The sequence below is a fragment of the Chiloscyllium plagiosum genome, unplaced genomic scaffold, assembly GCF_037043375.1.
Source record: "Chiloscyllium plagiosum isolate Xiang-an unplaced genomic scaffold, Cpla_swu_hap1 HiC_scaffold_26, whole genome shotgun sequence".
NCBI classification, from domain to species: Eukaryota; Metazoa; Chordata; class Chondrichthyes; order Orectolobiformes; family Hemiscylliidae; genus Chiloscyllium; species Chiloscyllium plagiosum.
The window spans coordinates 54,930,072-54,952,603 of NW_028270164.1; the positions used below are offsets into that span (position 1 = coordinate 54,930,072).

A 22,532-nucleotide genomic window follows, 5' to 3' on the forward strand; every position below is an offset into this window, starting at 1 on the left:
CTGATATACCCCACACCCCGCACTGTAACACACTGACTTACCCCACACCCCTCACTGTAACACACTGATATACCCCACACCCCTCACTGTAAAACACTGACATACTCCACACCCCTCACTGTAACACACTAATATACCCCACAACCCTCACTGTCACACACTGATATACCCCACACCCCTCACTGTAACACACTGATATACCCCACACCGCTCACTGTAACACTCTGATATACCCCACACCCCTCACTGTAACACTCTGATATACCCCACACCCCTCACTGTAACACACTGATATACCCCACACCCCTCACTGTAACACACTGATATACCCCACACCCCTCACTGTAATACACTGATATACTCCACACCCCTCACTGTAACACTCTGATATACCCCACACCCCTCACTGTAATACACTGATATACTCCACACCCCTCACTGTAACACTCTGATATACCCCACACCCCTCACTGTAACACACTGATATACCCCACACCCCTCACTGTAACACACTGATATACCCCACACCCCTCACTGTAACACACTGACATACCCCACACCCCTCACTGTAACACACTGATATACCCCACACCCCTCACTGTAACACACTGATATACTCCACACCCCTCACTGTAACACACTGATATACCCCACACCCCTCACTGTAACACTCTGATATACCCCACACCCCTCACTGTAATACCCTGATATACCCCACACCCCGCACTGTAACACACTGATATACCCCACACCCCGCACTGTAACACACTGATATAACCCACACCCCGCACTGTAACACACTGACATACCCCACACCCCTCACTGTAACACACTGATATACCCCACACCCCTCACTGTAATACACTGATATACTCCACACCCCTCACTGTAACACTCTGATATACCCCACACCCCTCACTGTAACACACTGATATACCCCACACCCCTCACTGTAACACACTGATATACCCCACACCCCACACTGTAACACACTGATATACCCCACACCCCTCACTGTAACAAACTGATATACCCCACACCCCTCACTGTAACACTCTGATATACCCCACACCCCTCACTGTAACACACTGATATACCCCACACCCCTCACTGTAACACTCTGATATACCCCACACCCCTCACTGTAACACACTGATATACCCCACACCCCTCACTGTAACACACTGATACATCCCACACCCCTCACTGTAACACTCTGATATACCCCACACCCCTTACTGTAATACCCTGATATACCCCACACCCCGGACTGTAACAAACTGATATACCCCACACCCCTCACTGTACCACTCTGATATACCCCACACCCCTCACTGTAACACACTGATATACCCCACACCCCTCACTGTAACAAACTGATATACCCCACACCCCTCACTGTAATACTCTGATATACCCCACACCCCTCACTGTAACACACTGATATACCCCACATCCCTCACTGTAACACACTGATATACCCGACACCACTCACTGTAACACACTGATATACCCCACACTCCTCACTGTAACACACTGATATACCCCACACCCCTCACTGTAACACACTGATATACCCCACACCCCTCACTGCAACAAACTGATATACCCCACACCCGTCACTGTAACACTCTGATATACCCCACACCCCTCACTGTAACACACTGATATACCCCACACCCCTCACTGTAACACACTGATATACCCCACACCCCTCACTGTAACACACTGATATACCCCACACCCCTCACTGTAACACTCTGATATACCCCACACCCCTCACTGTAACACACTGATATACCCCACACCCCTCACTGTAACACACTGATATACCCCACTCCCCTCACTGTAACACTCTGTTATACCCCACACCCCTCACTGTAACACACTGATATACCCCACACCGCTCACTGTAACACACTGATATACCCCACACCCCTCACTGTAACACTCTGATATACCCCACACCCCTCACTGTAACACACTGATATACCCCACACCCCTCACTGTAACACACTGATATACCCCACACCCCTCACTGTAACACACTGATATACCCCACACCCCTCACTGTAATACAATGATATACTCCACACCCCTCACTGTAACACTCTGATATACCCCACACCCCTCACTGTAACACACTGACATACCCCAAACCCCTCACTGTAACACCCTGATATACCCCACACCCCTCACTGTAACACTCTGATATACCCCACACCCCTCACAGTAACACACTGATATACCCCACACCCCTCACTGTAACACTCTGATATACCCCACACCCCTCACTGTAACACACTGATATACCCCACACCCCTCACTGTAACACACTGATATACCCCACACTCCTCACTGTAACACTCTGACATACCCCACACCCCTCACTGTAACACACTGATATACTCCACACCCCTCACTGTAACACACTGATATACCCCACACCCCTCACTGTAACACTGTGATATACCCCACACCCCTCACTGTAATACCCTGATATACCCCACACCCCGCATTGTAACACACTGATATACCCCACACCCCGCACTGTAACACACTGATATACCCCACACCCCACACTGTAACACACTGACATACCCCACACCCCTCACTGTAACACACTGATATACCCCACACGCCTCACTGTAAAACACTGACATACTCCACACCCCTCACTGTAACACACTAATATCCCCACACCCCTCACTGTAACACACTGATATACCCCACACCCCTCACTGTAACACACTGATATACCCCACACCGCTCACTGTAACACTCTGATATACCCCACACCCCTCACTGTAACACTCTGATATACCCCACACCCCTCACTGTAACACACTGATATACCCCACACCCCTCACTGTAACACACTGATATACCCCACACCCCTCACTGTAATACACTGATATACTCCACACCCCTCACTCTAACACTCTGATATACCCCACACCCCTCACTGTAATACACTGATATACTCCACACCCCTCACTGTAACACTCTGATATACCCCACACCCCTCACTGTAACACACTGATATACCCCACACCCCTCACTGTAACACTCTGATATACCCCACACCCCTCACTGTAACACACTGACATACCCCACACCCCTCACTGTAACACACTGATATACCCCACACCCCTCACTGTAACACTCTGATATACCCCACACCCCTCACTGTAACCCACTGATATACTCCACACCCCTCACTGTAACACACTGATATACCCCACACCCCTCACTGTAACACTCTGATATACCCCACACCCCTCACTGTAATACCCTGATATACTCCACACCCCGCACTGTAACACACTGATATACCCCACACCCCGCACTGTAACACACTGACTTACCCCACACCCCTCACTGTAACACACTGATATACCCCACACCCCTCACTGTAAAACACTGACATACTCCACACCCCTCACTGTAACACACTAATATACCCCACAACCCTCACTGTCACACACTGATATACCCCACACCCCTCACTGTAACACACTGATATACCCCACACCGCTCATTGTAACACTCTGATATACCCCACACCCCTCACTGTAACACTCTGATATACCCCACACCCCTCACTGTAACACACTGATATACCCCACACCCCTCACTGTAACACACTGATATACCCCACACCCCTCACTGTAATACACTGATATACTCCACACCCCTCACTGTAACACTCTGATATACCCCACACCCCTCACTGTAATACACTGATATACTCCACACCCCTCACTGTAACACTCTGATATACCCCACACCCCTCACTGTAACACACTGATATACCCCACACCCCTCACTGTAACACACTGATATACCCCACACCCCTCACTGTAACACACTGACATACCCCACACCCCTCACTGTAACACACTGATATACCCCACACCCCTCACTGTAACACTCTGATATACCCCACACCCCTCACTGTAACACACTGATATACTCCACACCCCTCACTGTAACACACTGATATACCCCACACCCCTCACTGTAACACTCTGATATACCCCACACCCCTCACTGTAATACCCTGATATACCCCACACCCCGCACTGTAACACACTGATATACCCCACACCCCGCACTGTAACACACTGATATACCCCACACCCCTCACTGTAACACTCTGATATACCCCACACCCCTCACTGCAACACACTGATATACCCCACACCCCTCACTGTAACACTCTGATATACCCCACACCCCTCACTGCAACACACTGATATACCCCACACCCCTCACTGCAACACACTGATATACCCCACACCCCTCACTGTTACACACTGATATACCCCACACCCCTCACTGTAACACACTGATATACCCCACACCCCGCACTGTAACACACTGATATACCCCACACCCCGCACTGTAACACACTGACATACCCCACACCCCTCACTGTAACACACTGATATACCCCACACCCCTCACTGTAATACACTGATATACTCCACACCCCTCACTGTAACACTCTGATATACCCCACACCCCTCACTGTAACACACTGATATACCCCACACCCCTCACTGTAACACACTGATATACCCCACACCCCACACTGTAACACACTGATATACCCCACACCCCTCACTGTAACAAACTGATATACCCCACACCCCTCACTGTAACACTCTGATATACCCCACACCCCTCACTGTAACACACTGATATACCCCACACCCCTCACTGTAACACTCTGATATACCCCACACCCCTCACTGTAACACACTGATATACCCCACACCCCTCACTGTAACACACTGATACATCCCACACCCCTCACTGTAACACTCTGATATACCCCGCACCCCTTACTGTAATACCCTGATATATCCCACACCCCGGACTGTAACAAACTGATATACCCCACACCCCTCACTGTAACACTCTGATATACCCCACACCCCTCACTGTAACACACTGATATACCCCACACCCCTCACTGTAACAAACTGATATACCCCACACCCCTCACTGTAATACTCTGATATACCCCACACCCCTCACTGTAACACACTGATATACCCCACATCCCTCACTGTAACACACTGATATACCCGACACCACTCACTGTAACACACTGATATACCCCACACTCCTCACTGTAACACACTGATATACCCCACACCCCTCACTGTAACACACTGATATACCCCACACCCCTCACTGCAACAAACTGATATACCCCACACCCCTCACTGTAACACTCTGATATACCCCACACCCCTCACTGTAACACACTGATATACCCCACACCCCTCACTGTAACACACTGATATACCCCACACCCCTCACTGTAACACTCTGATATACCCCACACCCCTCACTGTAACACTCTGATATACCCCACACCCCTCACTGTAACACTCTGATATACCCCACACCCCTCACTGTAACACACTGATATACCCCACACCCCTCACTGTAACACACTGATATACCCCACACCCTCACTGCAATACACTGATATACTCCACACCCCTCACTGTAACACTCTGATATACCCCACACCCCTCACTGTAACACACTGACATACCCCACACCCCTCACTGTAACACTCTGATATACCCCACACCACTCACTGTAACACACTGATATACCCCACACCCCTCACTGTAACACACTGATATACCCCACACCCCTCACTGTAACACTCTGATATACCCCACACCCCTCACTGTAACACACTGATATACCCCACACCCCTCACTGTAACACACTGATATATCCCACACCCCTCACTGTAACACTGTGATATACCCCACACCCCTCACTGTAATACCCTGATATACCCCACACCCCGCACTGTAACACACTGATATACCCCACACCCCGCACTGTAACACACTGATATACCCCACACCCCACACTGTAACACACTGACATCCTCCACACCCCTCACTGTAACACACTGATATACCCCACACGCCTCACTGTAAAACACTGACATACTCCACACCCCTCACTGTAACACATTAATATACCCCACACCCCTCACTGTAACACACTGATATACCCCACACCCCTCACTGTAACACACTGATATACCCCACACCGCTCACTGTAACACTCTGATATACCCCACACCCCTCACTGTAACACTCTGATATACCCCACACCCCTCACTGTAACACACTGATATACCCCACACCCCTCACTGTAACACACTGATATACCCCACACCCCTCACTGTAATACACTGATATACTCCACACCCCTCACTCTAACACTCTGATATACCCCACACCCCTCACTGTAATACACTGATATACTCCACACCCCTCACTGTAACACTCTGATATACCCCACACCCCTCACTGTAACACACTGATATACCCCACACCCCTCACTGTAACACTCTGATATACCCCACACCCCTCACTGTAACACACTGACATACCCCACACCCCTCACTGTAACACACTGATATACCCCACACCCCTCACTGTAACACTCTGATATACCCCACACCCCTCACTGTAACACACTGATATACTCCACACCCCTCACTGTAACACACTGATATACCCCACACCCCTCACTGTAACACTCTGATATACCCCACACCCCTCACTGTAATACCCTGATATACTCCACACCCCGCACTGTAACACACTGATATACCCCACACCCCGCACTGTAACACACTGACTTACCCCACACCCCTCACTGTAACACACTGATATACCCCACACCCCTCACTGTAAAACACTGACATACTCCACACCCCTCACTGTAACACACTAATATACCCCACAACCCTCACTGTAACACACTGATATACCCCACACCCCTCACTGTAACACACTGATATACCCCACACCGCTCACTGTAACACTCTGATATACCCCACACCCCTCACTGTAACACTCTGATATACCCCACACCCCTCACTGTAACACACTGATATACCCCACACCCCTCACTGTAACACACTGATATACCCCACACCCCTCACTGTAATACACTGATATACTCCACACCCCTCACTGTAACACTCTGATATACCCCACACCCCTCACTGTAATACACTGATATACTCCACACCCCTCACTGTAACACTCTGATATACCCCACACCCCTCACTGTAACACACTGATATACCCCACACCCCTCACTGTAACACACTGATATACCCCACACCCCTCACTGTAACACACTGACATACCCCACACCCCTCACTGTAACACACTGATATACCCCACACCCCTCACTGTAACACACTGATATACTCCACACCCCTCACTGTAACACACTGATATACCCCACACCCCTCACTGTAACACTCTGATATACCCCACACCCCTCACTGTAATACCCTGATATACCCCACACCCCGCACTGTAACACACTGATATACCCCACACCCCGCACTGTAACACACTGATATACCCCACACCCCGCACTGTAACACACTGACATACCCCACACCCCTCACTGTAACACACTGATATACTCCACACCCCTCACTGTAACACACTGATATACCCCACACCCCTCACTGTAACACTCTGATATACCCCACACCCCTCACTGTAATACCCTGATATACCCCACACCCCGCACTGTAACACACTGATATACCCCACACCCCGCACTGTAACACACTGATATACCCCACACCCCGCACTGTAACACACTGACATACCCCACACCCCTCACTGTAACACACTGATATACCCCACACCCCTCACTGTAATACACTGATATACTCCACACCCCTCACTGTAACACTCTGATATACCCCACACCCCTCACTGTAACACACTGATATACCCCACACCCCTCACTGTAACACACTGATATACCCCACACCCCACACTGTAACACACTGATATACCCCACACCCCTCACTGTAACAAACTGATATACCCCACACCCCTCACTGTAACACTCTGATATACCCCACACCCCTCACTGTAACACACTGATATACCCCACACCCCTCACTGTAACACTCTGATATACCCCACACCCCTCACTGTAACACACTGATATACCCCACACCCCTCACTGTAACACACTGATACATCCCACACCCCTCACTGTAACACTCTGATATACCCCACACCCCTTACTGTAATACCCTGATATACCCCACACCCCGGACTGTAACAAACTGATATACCCCACACCCCTCACTGTAACACTCTGATATACCCCACACCCCTCACTGTAACACACTGATATACCCCACACCCCTCACTGTAACAAACTGATATACCCCACACCCCTCACTGTAATACTCTGATATACCCCACACCCCTCACTGTAACACACTGATATACCCCACATCCCTCACTGTAACACACTGATATACCCGACACCACTCACTGTAACACACTGATATACCCCACACTCCTCACTGTAACACACTGATATACCCCACACCCCTCACTGTAACACACTGATATACCCCACACCCCTCACTGCAACAAACTGATATACCCCACACCCCTCACTGTAACACTCTGATATACCCCACACCCCTCACTGTAACACACTGATATACCCCACACCCCTCACTGTAACACACTGATATACCCCACACCCCTCACTGTAACACTCTGATATACCCCACACCCCTCACTGTAACACTCTGATATACCCCACACCCCTCACTGTAACACTCTGATATACCCCACACCCCTCACTGTAACACACTGATATACCCCACACCCCTCACTGTAACACACTGATATACCCCACACCCTCACTGTAATACACTGATATACTCCACACCCCTCACTGTAACACTCTGATATACCCCACACCCCTCACTGTAACACACTGATATACCCCACACCCCTCACTGTAACACTCTGATATACCCCACACCACTCACTGTAACACACTGATATACCCCACACCCCTCACTGTAACACACTGATATACGCCACACCCCTCACTGTAACACTCTGATATACCCCACACCCCTCACTGTAACACACTGATATACCCCACACCCCTCACTGTAACACACTGATATATCCCACACCCCTCACTGTAACACTGTGATATACCCCACACCCCTCACTGTAATACCCTGATATACCCCACACCCCGCACTGTAACACACTGATATACCCCACACCCCGCACTGTAACACACTGATATACCCCACACCCCACACTGTAACACACTGACATCCTCCACACCCCTCACTGTAACACACTGATATACCCCACACGCCTCACTGTAAAACACTGACATACTCCACACCCCTCACTGTAACACACTAATATACCCCACACCCCTCACTGTAACACACTGATATACCCCACACCCCTCACTGTAACACACTGATATACCCCACACCGCTCACTGTAACACTCTGATATACCCCACACCCCTCACTGTAACACTCTGATATACCCCACACCCCTCACTGTAACACACTGATATACCCCACACCCCTCACTGTAACACACTGATATACCCCACACCCCTCACTGTAATACACTGATATACTCCACACCCCTCACTCTAACACTCTGATATACCCCACACCCCTCACTGTAATACACTGATATACTCCACACCCCTCACTGTAACACTCTGATATACCCCACACCCCTCACTGTAACACACTGATATACCCCACACCCCTCACTGTAACACTCTGATATACCCCACACCCCTCACTGTAACACACTGACATACCCCACACCCCTCACTGTAACACACTGATATACCCCACACCCCTCACTGTAACACTCTGATATACCCCACACCCCTCACTGTAACACACTGATATACTCCACACCCCTCACTGTAACACACTGATATACCCCACACCCCTCACTGTAACACTCTGATATACCCCACACCCCTCACTGTAATACCCTGATATACTCCACACCCCGCACTGTAACACACTGATATACCCCACACCCCGCACTGTAACACACTGACTTACCCCACACCCCTCACTGTAACACACTGATATACCCCACACCCCTCACTGTAAAACACTGACATACTCCACACCCCTCACTGTAACACACTAATATACCCCACAACCCTCACTGTAACACACTGATATACCCCACACCCCTCACTGTAACACATTGATATACCCCACACCGCTCACTGTAACACTCTGATATACCCCACACCCCTCACTGTAACACTCTGATATACCCCACACCCCTCACTGTAACACACTGATATACCCCACACCCCTCACTGTAACACACTGATATACCCCACACCCCTCACTGTAATACACTGATATACTCCACACCCCTCACTGTAACACTCTGATATACCCCACACCCCTCACTGTAATACACTGATATACTCCACACCCCTCACTGTAACACTCTGATATACCCCACACCCCTCACTGTAACACACTGATATACCCCACACCCCTCACTGTAACACACTGATATACCCCACACCCCTCACTGTAACACACTGACATACCCCACACCCCTCACTGTAACACACTGATATACCCCACACCCCTCACTGTAACACACTGATATACTCCACACCCCTCACTGTAACACACTGATATACCCCACACCCCTCACTGTAACACTCTGATATACCCCACACCCCTCACTGTAATACCCTGATATACCCCACACCCCGCACTGTAACACACTGATATACCCCACACCCCGCACTGTAACACACTGATATACCCCACACCCCGCACTGTAACACACTGACATACCCCGCACCCCTCACTGTAACACACTGATATACCCCACACCCCTCACTGTAAAACACTGACATACTCCACACCCCTCACTGTAACACACTAATATACCCCACACCCCTCACTGTAAAACACTGATATACTCCATACCCCTCACTGTAACTCCCTGATATACCCCACACCGCTCACTGTAACACACTGATATAGCCCACACCCCTCACTGTAACACTCTGATGTACCCCACACCCCTCACTGTAACACACTGATATACCCCACACCCCTCACTGTAACACACTGATAAATCCCACACCCCTCACTGTAACACTCTGATATACCCCACACCCCTCACTGTAATACACTGATATAACCCACACCCCGCACTGTAACACACTGATATACCCCACACCCCGCACTGTAACACACTGATATACCCCACACCCCGCACTGTAACACACTGACATACCCCACACCCCTCACTGTAACACACTGATATACACCACACCCCTCACTGTAAAACACTGACATACTCCACACCCCTCACTGTAACACACTGATATACCCCACACCCCTCACTGTAACACACTGATATACCCCACACCCCGCACTGTAACACACTGATATACCCCACACCCCTCACTGTAACAAACTGATATACCCCACACCCCTCACTGTAACACTCTGATATACCCCACACCCCTCACTGTAACACACTGATATACCCCACACCCCTCACTGTAACACTCTGATATACCCCACACCCCTAACTGTAACACACTGATGTACCCCACACCCCTCACTGTAACACACTGATATACCCCACACCCCTCACTGTAACACTCTGATATACCCCACACCCCTCACTGTAACACACTGATATACCCCACACCGCTCACTGTAATACTCTGATATACCCCACACCCCTCACTGTAACACTCTGATATACCCCACACCCCTCACTGTAACACACTGATATACCCCACACCCCTCACTGTAACACACTGATATACACCACACCCCTCACTGTAACACACTGATATACCCCACACCCCTCACTGTAACACACTGATATACCCCACACCCCTCACTGTATAACACTGACATACTCCACACCCCTCACTGTAACACACTGATATACCCCACACCCCTCACTGTAACACACTGATATACCCCACACCCCGCACTGTAATACACTGATATACCTCACACCTCTCACTGTAACACACTGATATACCCCACACCCCGCACTGTAACACACTGACATACCCCACACCCCTCACTGTAACACACTGATATACCCCACACCCCTCACTGTAACACACTGATATACCCCACTCCCCTCACTGTAACACACTGATATACCCCACACCCCTCACTGTAACACACTGATATACCCCACACCCCTCACTGTAATACACTGATATACTCCACACCCCTCACTGTAACACTCTGATATACCCCACACCCCTCACTGTAACACACTGACATACCCCACACCCCTCACTGTAACACTCTGATATACCCCACACCCCTCACTGTAACACACTGATATACCCCACACCCCTCACTGTAACACACTGATATACCCCACACCCCTCACTGTAACACACTGACATACCCCACACCCCTCACTGTAACACACTGATATACCCCACACCCCTCACTGTAACACTCTGATATACCCCACACCCCTCACTGTAAAACACTGATATACTCCATACCCCTCACTGTAACACTCTGATATACCCCACACCCCTCACTGTAACACCCTGATATACCCCACACCCCTCACTGTAACACACTGATATACCCCACACCCCTCACTGTAACACTCTGATGTACCCCACACCCCTCACTGTAACACACTGATATACCCCACACCCCTCACTGTAACACACTGATAAATCCCACACCCCTCACTGTAACACTCTGATATACCCCACACCCCTCACTGTAATACCCTGATATACCCCACACCCCGCACTGTAACACACTGATATACCCCACACCCCGCACTGTAACACACTGATATACCCCACACCCCGCACTGTAACACACTGACATACCCCACACCCCTCACTGTAACACACTGATATACACCACACCCCTCACTGTAAAACACTGACATACTCCACACCCCTCACTGTAACACACTGATATACCCCACACCCCTCACTGTAACACACTGATATACCCCACACCCCGCACTGTAACACACTGATATACCCCACACCCCTCACTGTAACAAACTGATATACCCCACACCCCTCACTGTAACACTCTGATATACCCCACACCCCTCACTGTAACACACTGATATACCCCACACCCCTCACTGTAACACTCTGATATACCCCACACCCCTAACTGTAACACACTGATATACCCCACACCCCTCACTGTAACACACTGATATACCCCACACCCCTCACTGTAACACTCTGATATACCCCACACCCCTCACTGTAACACACTGATATACCCCACACCGCTCACTGTAACACTCTGATATACCCCACACCCCTCACTGTAACACTCTGATATACCCCACACCCCTCACTGTAACACACTGATATACCCCACACCCCTCACTGTAACACACTGATATACCCCACACCCCTCACTGTAACACACTGATATACCCCACACCCCTCACTGTAACACACTGATATACCCCACACCCCGCACTGTAACACACTGATATACCCCACACCCCTCACTGTAACACACTGATATACCCCACACCCCTCACTGTATAACACTGACATACTCCACACCCCTCACTGTAACACACTGATATACCCCACACCCCTCACTGTAACACACTGATATACCCCACACCCCGCACTGTAACACACTGATATACCTCACACCCCTCACTGTAACACACTGATATACCCCACACCCCGCACTGTAACACACTGACATACCCCACACCCCTCACTGTAACACACTGATATACCCCACTCCCCTCACTGTAACACACTGATATACCCCACACCCCGCACTTTAACACACTGATATACCCCACACCCCTCACTGTAACAAACTGATATACCCCACACCCCTCACTGTAACACTCTGATATACCCCACACCCCTCACTGTAACACACTGATATAATCCACATCCCTTACTGTAACACCCTGATATACCCCACACCCCTCACTGTAACACACTGATATACCCCACACCCCTCACTGTAACACACTGATACATCCCACACCCCTCACTGTAACACTCTGATATACCCCACACCCCTCACTGTAATACCCTGATATACCCCACACCCCGCACTGTAACACCCTGATATACCCCACACCCCTCACTGTAACACTCTGATATACCCCACACCCCTCACTGTAACACACTGACATACCCCACACCCCTCACTGTAACACACTGATATACCCCACACCCCTCACTGTAAAACACTGACATACTCCACACCCCTCACTGTAACACACTGATATACCCCACACCCCTCACTGTAATACCCTGATATACCCCACACCCCGCACTGTAACACCCTGATATACCCCACACCCCTCACTGTAACACTCTGATATACCCCACACCCCTCACTGTAACACACTGACATACCCCACACCCCTCACTGTAACACACTGATATACCCCACACCCCTCACTGTAAAACACTGACATACTCCACACCCCTCACTGTAACACTCTGATATACCCCACACCCCTCACTGTAATACCCTGATATACCCCACACCCCGCACTGTAACACCCTGATATACCCCACACCCCTCACTGTAACACTCTGATATACCCCACACCCCTCACTGTAACACACTGACATACCCCACACCCCTCACTGTAACACACTGATATACCCCACACCCCTCACTGTAAAACACTGACATACTCCACACCCCTCACTGTAACACACTGATATACCCCACACCCCTCACTGTAATACCCTGATATACCCCACACCCCGCACTGTAACACCCTGATATACCCCACACCCCTCACTGTAACACTCTGATATACCCCACACCCCTCACTGTAACACACTGACATACCCCACACCCCTCACTGTAACACACTGATATACCCCACACCCCTCACTGTAAAACACTGACATACTCCACACCCCTCACTGTAACACTCTGATATACCCCACACCCCTCACTGTAATACCCTGATATACCCCACACCCCGCACTGTAACACCCTGATATACCCCACACCCCTCACTGTAACACTCTGATATACCCCACACCCCTCACTGTAACACACTGACATACCCCACACCCCTCACTGTAAAACACTGACATACTCCACACCCCTCACTGTAACACACTGATATACCCCACACCCCTCACTGTAACACACTGATATACCCCACACCCCTCACTGTAACACACTTATATACCCCTCACCCCGCACTGTAACACACTGATATACCCCACACCCCTCACTGTAACAAACTGATATACCCCACACCCCTCACTGTAACACTCTGATATACCCCACACCCCTCACTGTAACACACTGATATAATCCACATCCCTTACTGTAACACCCTGATATACCCCACACCCCTCACTGTAACACACTGATATACCCCACACCCCTCACTGTAACAGTCTGATATAACCCTCACCCCTCACTGTAACAGCCTGATATACCCCTCACCCCTCACTGTAACACTCTGATATACTCCACACCCCTCACTGTAACACACTGATATTCCCCACACCCCTCACTGTAACACTCTGATATACCCCACACCCCTCACTGTAACACACTGATACATCCCACATGCCTTAGTTTGTGGTGATATCTTGGGGACAGTCCATCTCACAGTAGAGGAGCTGTTGGATGTATTAGAATGTAGGAAGGTGGAGAGGTCTCCTGGTCCTGACCAGATATATCCAAGAGCACAGCAACAGGCTCGAGAAGGAATTGAACGGGCCCTGGCTGATATTTGTGCATCATCGTTAGCCACGGGCGAGGTCCCGGAAAACTGGAGGGCAGCGAATGTTATGCCCTTATTCAGGAAGGGCTGCAAAGAAAAGCCTGGGAATTCTAGACCAGTAAGTCTAACCTGTGTGGTGGGTGAGTTACTTGAGAAGATCCTGAGGTAAGATCTACATGCATTTGGAAAGACAGGGTTTGATTAGAAAGCGTCAGCATGGCTTTGTGCGTGGGAGATCATGCCTCACAAATGTGGTCGTGTTCTTCGATGATGTGACCAGGAAGGATGACGAGGGTAGGGTGGTAGATGTAGTTTGTATGGAGTTGAGAGTATGTTGCTGGAAAAGCACAGCAGGTCAGGCAGCATCCGAGGAGCAGGAAAATCAATGTTTCAGGCCGGAGTCCTGCATCAGGAATGAAGAATGATGAAGGCTCCGGCCTTCCTGATGAAGGGCTCCGGCCCGAAACGCCGATTCTCCTGCTCCTCGGATGCTGCCTGACCTGCTGCGCTTTTCCAGCAACACTCTCTCAACTCTGATCTCCAGCATCTGCGGTCCTCACTGTCTCATAGATTGCAGTAAGGCCTTTGATAAGGTTCCACATGATAGGCTGCTGTGGGAGGTTAAATGGCATGGAATCCAGGAAGCTGAGGGTAATAGTGGAAGGATGTTTGTCAGACTGGAGGCCCGTGACTAGTGGAGAGTCTCAGGGGTCGGTGCTGGGCCCATTCCTGTTTGTTATTGATATCAATAACTTCAATGAGAATGTACGAGGCATGATTAGTAAGTTTGCAGATGACACTAAAATAAGAGGTATCGTGGACAGGGAGGAAGGTTATCAGAAACTGCAGCAGGACCTTGATCAGCTGGGGAGGTGGGCCAAGAAATGGCAAATGGAGTTTAATATAGATAAATGTGAGGTCTTGTATTTTGGAAAGTCAAATCAAGGCAGGAGTTTCATGGTGGAGTGTAGTGGAACAGAGGGACCTTGGAGCTCAGGTGCGTGGTTCTCTGAAAGTCGAGTCCCAGGTAGACAGGGCAGTGAAGAAGGCTGGAGGCACACTGGCCTTCATCAGTCGGGGCAATGAGTAGAGAAGTTGGGAAGTTATGTTGCAGTTATAGAGGACATTGGTGAGGCTGTACTTGGAGTATTGAGTTCAGTTTTGGTCACCTTGTTACAGGAAGGATGTTATTAAACTGGAAAGAGTGCAGAAGGAATTTGCAAAGATGTTGCTAGGACTCAAGGGTCTGACTTCTAGGGAGAGGTTGGACAAGCTAGGACTTTTTTCTTTAGAGCGTAGGAGACTGAGGGGAGATCTTATAGAGGTGTATAAGATCATGAGAGGCATGGATAGGGTGAATGCACTCAGTCTTTGTCCCAGGTTTGGGGAATCGAGGACTAGAAAGGCCACCAGTTTAAGGTTAGAGGGGAAAGAATAAAAGGGAACCTGAGGGGCAACTTTTTTTACACAGAGGGTGGTACACATATGGAGTGAGCTGCCAGCAGAAGTGGTTGAGGCGGGTACATTAACAACATTTAAAAGGCAATTTGGACAAATACATGAATAGGAAAGGTTTAGAAGGATATGGGCCAAGTGCAGGGAAATGGGGTTAGTGTGGACGGATATTTTGGTCAGCATGGACCAGTTGAGCCAAAGGGCCTGTCTCCGTGCTGTAGGAGTCTATAACTCTGTGACAATATAAAATCGGGTGTAAAATTTGAAAGGAGGGGCAGGAGCAGAGAGACCTGGGTGTATATGTGCACAGATCATTGAAGGTGGCAGGACAGATGGAGAGAGGAGTTAATAAGTGTCCTCAGCTTTCTGAGAAGCATAGAGTACAAGGGCAAGGAGGTGATGTTGAATTTGTATAAAACCCTTGTTAGACCACACTGGGAGTATCGTGTACAGTCGCGGGCACCACATTATAGGAAATATCTGAACACATGGGAGAGAGTGCAGAAGCAATTTATAAAATTGATTCCAGCGATTAGAAACCCCAACAATAAGGTTAGATTGAAGATGTGCACTGCGGCTCAGTGGTTAAGCACTGCTGCCTCACAGCACCAGGGACCTGGGTTCGATTCCCACCTCGGGCGACTGTCTGTGTGGAGTTTACACATTCTCCCCAAGTCTGCGTGGGTTTCCTCTGGTTTCTTCCCACAGTCCAAAGATGGGTGGGTTGGCCATGCTAACTTGTCCATTGTGTTCAGGGATGTACAGGCCAGGTGGATTAGCCTTGGGAAATGCAGGATTACAGGGATAGGGGGTTGGATCTAAATGGGATGCTCCTCGGAGGGTCGATACGGAGTCGATGGGCTGAATGGCCTGCTGCCATGCTGTAGGGATTCTAAACTGGGACTGTTCTCTTGGGAGAGAAGAAGCAGAGGTGTTTTACAAAATCATGAGTCGCCCCGTAGTTAGGGAGAAGCTGTTCCCACTCAGAAAAGGAACAGGAATAAGAGGGAACAGATTTAGTGATGTGCAAAAAGAGCAAATGTGATGTGAGGAGAAGTGTTTTTCCCACAGGAGAGGGTATTGGATGGTTATTTGGATCGAGATGGTGCATAAGGAGATGAGGAAAAGGCAGGAGATATCCACTGGGTAATGAGGCAAAAGTGAGGACTGCAGATGCTGGGAACCAGAGTTTAGATCAGTGTGTTGCTGGAAAAGCACAGCAGGTCAGGCAGCATCCGAGGAGCAGGAAAATCGACATTTCGGGCAAAAGCCCTTCATCAGGTGTACTGATACTCATTTATTGAGCTGGGTAAACACGATGGGCTGAATACTGTCCTCCTGTACTATACATTGCCTGTGAATCTGAAACCTTTCAATGAGCAGCTTGAAGGGGGTTGGCTCATGGTTCAGTGGGTTGGACCTGCCTTCAGGAAAAGAAACGAGGGAAATGTTGAGCAGCGTGTGGTTGTGAAACGCAGGAAGCCTCTACAGTTGGAGCCTGCTATCTCTGGCACACACACACTTTTCCTAAAAGAACAAGTGACAGCTCTTGACAGACTCCGGTTAGAGAGCCACACCATCCACTTACTCTGGGAAGATTGTACTGGCTCCCAGTCTCTCCATCAGTGCAGCAAACAGTTGCTTTTCCTCGTCTTCCACTTCGACCTGCTGCTGCAGGCTCTGGGATTGATACAAAGATTCTGGAAGGTTCTGTGCCTCAGAGCCATCCGCGCCCAACCTCTGATCTGTTAGAAAGTGGCCTGCAGATTGTAGCCCAGAGAGTTAATGTTTAGTTCAAAGATCTGACATCAAACTCCTCACCCAGAGAAAGGGGTCAGGCCTAGTCCCAGCTTGAGCACTGGCTCAAAGTGACTGTGTCTGTATTATAAAAACCAGGTACTCGAGAGATACCCCCTGAAACAGAAACGGAAACGTCTCACGTCTCTCAGAGCCTGAGCTGGACAAACAGTCAGTGAGGAACAGTGTTACTGAACTGGAACCATCCCCCTCAGTCATTCACAGATCATATATTGGAGGAACCGAGGGAGGTGCCAATACACAGGGCTCTGTGCACTGTCCATTCAACACATTAAACTCACCTCAAACTCCTTATGGCACAAACCTACCCCACCTCACCGCCTGACCCCCTCCTTCGATCATTGGCACCTCTCACTCACTGCCTCCTCCCCCACCCACTGCCCATTCCCCCTACCCCACTCATTGACCCCCTCACTCACTCACTGCCCAATCCCCCACTCACTGTCCCCCTTCTCCATCCACTGCCCATTCCCCCTACCCCACTCATTGACACCCTCCCTCACTCACTGCCCCTCCCCCACTCGCCGTCCCCCTTCCCCACCCACTGCCCGTTCCCCCTACCCCACTCATTGACACCCTCGCTCACTCACTGCCCCTCCCCCACTCACTGTCCCCTTCCCCCACTCACTGTCACCCTCCCCCATCACTGTCCCCCTCCCCCATTCACTGCCCCCTCCCTCACTCACTGTCCCCCCCACACACTGCTTATTCCCCATCCCCCACTCACTGTTCCCTCCCTCACTCACTGCCCCCTCCCTCACTCACTGTCCCCTTACCCACACATTATTTATTCCCCCTCCCTCACTCACTGTCCCCGTCCCCCACACACTGCTTAATCTCCCTCCCCCACTCACTGGCCCCTCCCCCACTCACTGGCCCCTCCCCCCCTCACAGTCCCCCTCGCCCACTCACTGCCCCCCTCCCTCCCCCTTTCCCTACTTAATGATTGCCTTGCCCGGTCACACTCACTGAGCCCCTCCCTGATCACACTCTCACCATCCCGTTCAACTTTCCCTCATTTCATGCTCACTCTCCCATTCACGTTCCCCTCTCTACTCCACCCTCCCCACCCCCCACCCCGACTGGGTTGGGTTGCAGTGGGGGGAGGCTGTGGGTGAGGATGAAGGTGGAAGAGTCTCCGTGGGGTATAGGTGGAGGCGGTTTGGGCTGGAGCCAGCTTTAATCAGAGACTTCTAACTGATAAAATGCCTTTGTACAATAACAGCACAGTGGGGATTTGTCGATGGGCTGAATGGCCGCTTGACCTTTTATTAACACAAAATATTAGCACCTAAAAGTGGACCTTATTAGGAAAAGGACATGATTCAGCCAGGGAGGTGATGAACAGCAGAACCCTACTCCTGCAGTTTACCTGTGAACTTGAAGGAGTCCCAGCAGGTAAGTGAGAACTGTTGAAAATGTGTTGCTGGAAAAGCGCAGCAGGTCAGGCAGCATCCAGGGAACAGGAGAGTCGATGTTTCGGGCATAAGCCCTTCTTCAGGAATCTGCAGAGGAGATGACCTGGGGTGTGCAGTGAGAGAGGGACTTACTGAAATCTTTGTAGAGGGAGGAAGAGAGCTTCTTCAAGGAAGGCATCCTTGTAAGAGGATTCGCAGTAGGTTAAAATTCATTCCTGAAGAAGGGCTCATGCCCAAAACGTCGATTCTCCTGTTCCCTGGATGCTGCCTGACCTGCTGCGCTTTTCCAGCAACACATTTTCAGCTCTGATCTCCAGCATCTGCAGACCTCACTTTCTCCTCGTGAGAACTGTTCCCACACATCGTGAATTCACACAGAGGGGTCAGAGCTGAGACCAGCAGTGAGAGCTCCTGAAAGGTCTCTTCTCAGTTCACAGGACTCTGTATAACATGAGCAGGTGTGTAAAAGACCTCTCCTCTGTATGACCACGCCAGTGTGTGTCTGCGGGGGAGATGACTGAGATAGTCACACCCCTGGGGTGTGCCCGGGGCTGGCTCTCTGTCGCCTCAGTGTTACCCAATGACTATTCACCCAGAGGGAGCATTGTGGACTTACTCAGGCCCTTGGTCAGCTTCTCGGGAGTGAGTTGGCCGCTCTGATTAACGTCCAGTTTGTTGAACACCATCTCTAACTCCTCAGGACTGAAAGCAAATTTGTCCTGCAGTTTCTGAGCAAAGAAAAATCAAGAGAAGGCAGTTAAATTCACAGAGACATATCCACAAAGGTTCACTCACCTCCCAATGTGCAGTCTGTCCGCAATGAGCTGCCTCCGTTGAGGTCGAAGGTCATGTCAATGTCTCTGTTCAAAATCTGCATTCACTTGGCACCTCTCAACACTCACCTACCTCCCCCTTCACCTCACATTTCCCCTCCCTCACCCTTACACCCCTCACCTCTTCTCCCCCACCCCTACCCCTCTCACCTCTGTACCCCGCACCTCAACTCCCCCCGCCCACCTCTATAAGAGGCGATGTGAGTCATTGTGGCAGTGTTAGCCACTTTCAACGTGTGGAATGATTAAACTGATCAGTAAAGGTGAGAGAACCTGGAGAGAGAAATCGTTTTATCATTGCTCGACTTGCTGAATTAATCCAGTATGTGTCATCATGTTCACGGCGGTGTTTTAAGTGTTGAGTATTGCCCAGGTTTCAGTGACATACAGGCCCAGGCTTTTATTGAAGTCTCTGATTAAAAGCTCGAGGAGATGGACCAATCAGAGCTCCTCTCACCTTCATGTCATCTCGAGTGATGAAGCCCCTCTCAGCTCCACTGCATTCCTGGAAAAACTCATGCACCTTCTCCACAATGAAGCGTTCCCCGGAACTCCAGCTGGCCTCTTGCCCCAGTTGGGGTGAATCCTGGGGGTTCTGTAGGCCTCGCCGCCGTCTCGCAGTCCTCCGGCCCTGCCGAGGGGTCACCCCTTTCGGGACACTGGGGGTGGGTTCCGTCTGCTCGTCCATCACGGCTGCTCAGTGCTGATTTCTAGTGGGGGCTAAGAGGGAGAGACACAGACAGAGGCTGGTTTGATTTGGTCGATAGATTCATAAAGTCACACGACATGGAAATAGAACCTTCAGTGCAAGCAGACAACCATCACCCTGAGGCTGGCATCACCAGCTGCAACCCCCCCTCCCGCTCCCCCCACCCCCCCCTCACCCCCAGGATCCTCATCTCATCCCCCACCTCCCCATCCCTCAAATCCCAAACTGCACTCTCCACACTGTCGAGACCCTCACACACACACAGACACACACACGCACACACGCGCACACACACACACACACACACGCGCACACACACACACGCGCACACACACACACGCGCACACACACACGCACACACACACACGCACACAGACACACACACACACGCACACACACACACAAACAGACACACACACACACACACAGACACACACACACACACAGACACACACACACTCTCACACATGCACACACACACAGACACACACACACAGACACACTCTCACACAAGCACACATACACACACACACAGACACACTCTCACACACACATACACACACACAGACACACACACACACAGACACACACACACAGACACACACACACTCTCACACATGCACACACACACAGACACACACAC

General features: G+C 50.2%; 1 protein-coding gene across 1 annotated transcript in view; it reads right to left on the reverse strand.

Annotated features, from left to right (window-relative positions):
- The window catches only part of LOC122546376 (uncharacterized), a 217,389-nt gene extending 195,521 nt beyond the window's left edge, over positions 1 to 21,868 (reverse strand). Inside the window, exons 1-3 of the mRNA XM_087973794.1 lie at positions 21,638 to 21,868; positions 20,964 to 21,075; positions 18,700 to 18,871 (exon numbers count right to left, since the gene is read on the reverse strand). Of these exons, the coding sequence (XP_087829920.1) occupies positions 18,700 to 18,871; positions 20,964 to 21,075; positions 21,638 to 21,868 (515 nt within the window). The remainder of the gene's footprint in view (positions 1 to 18,699; positions 18,872 to 20,963; positions 21,076 to 21,637) is intronic.
- Positions 21,869 to 22,532: the final 664 nt, after the last annotated feature.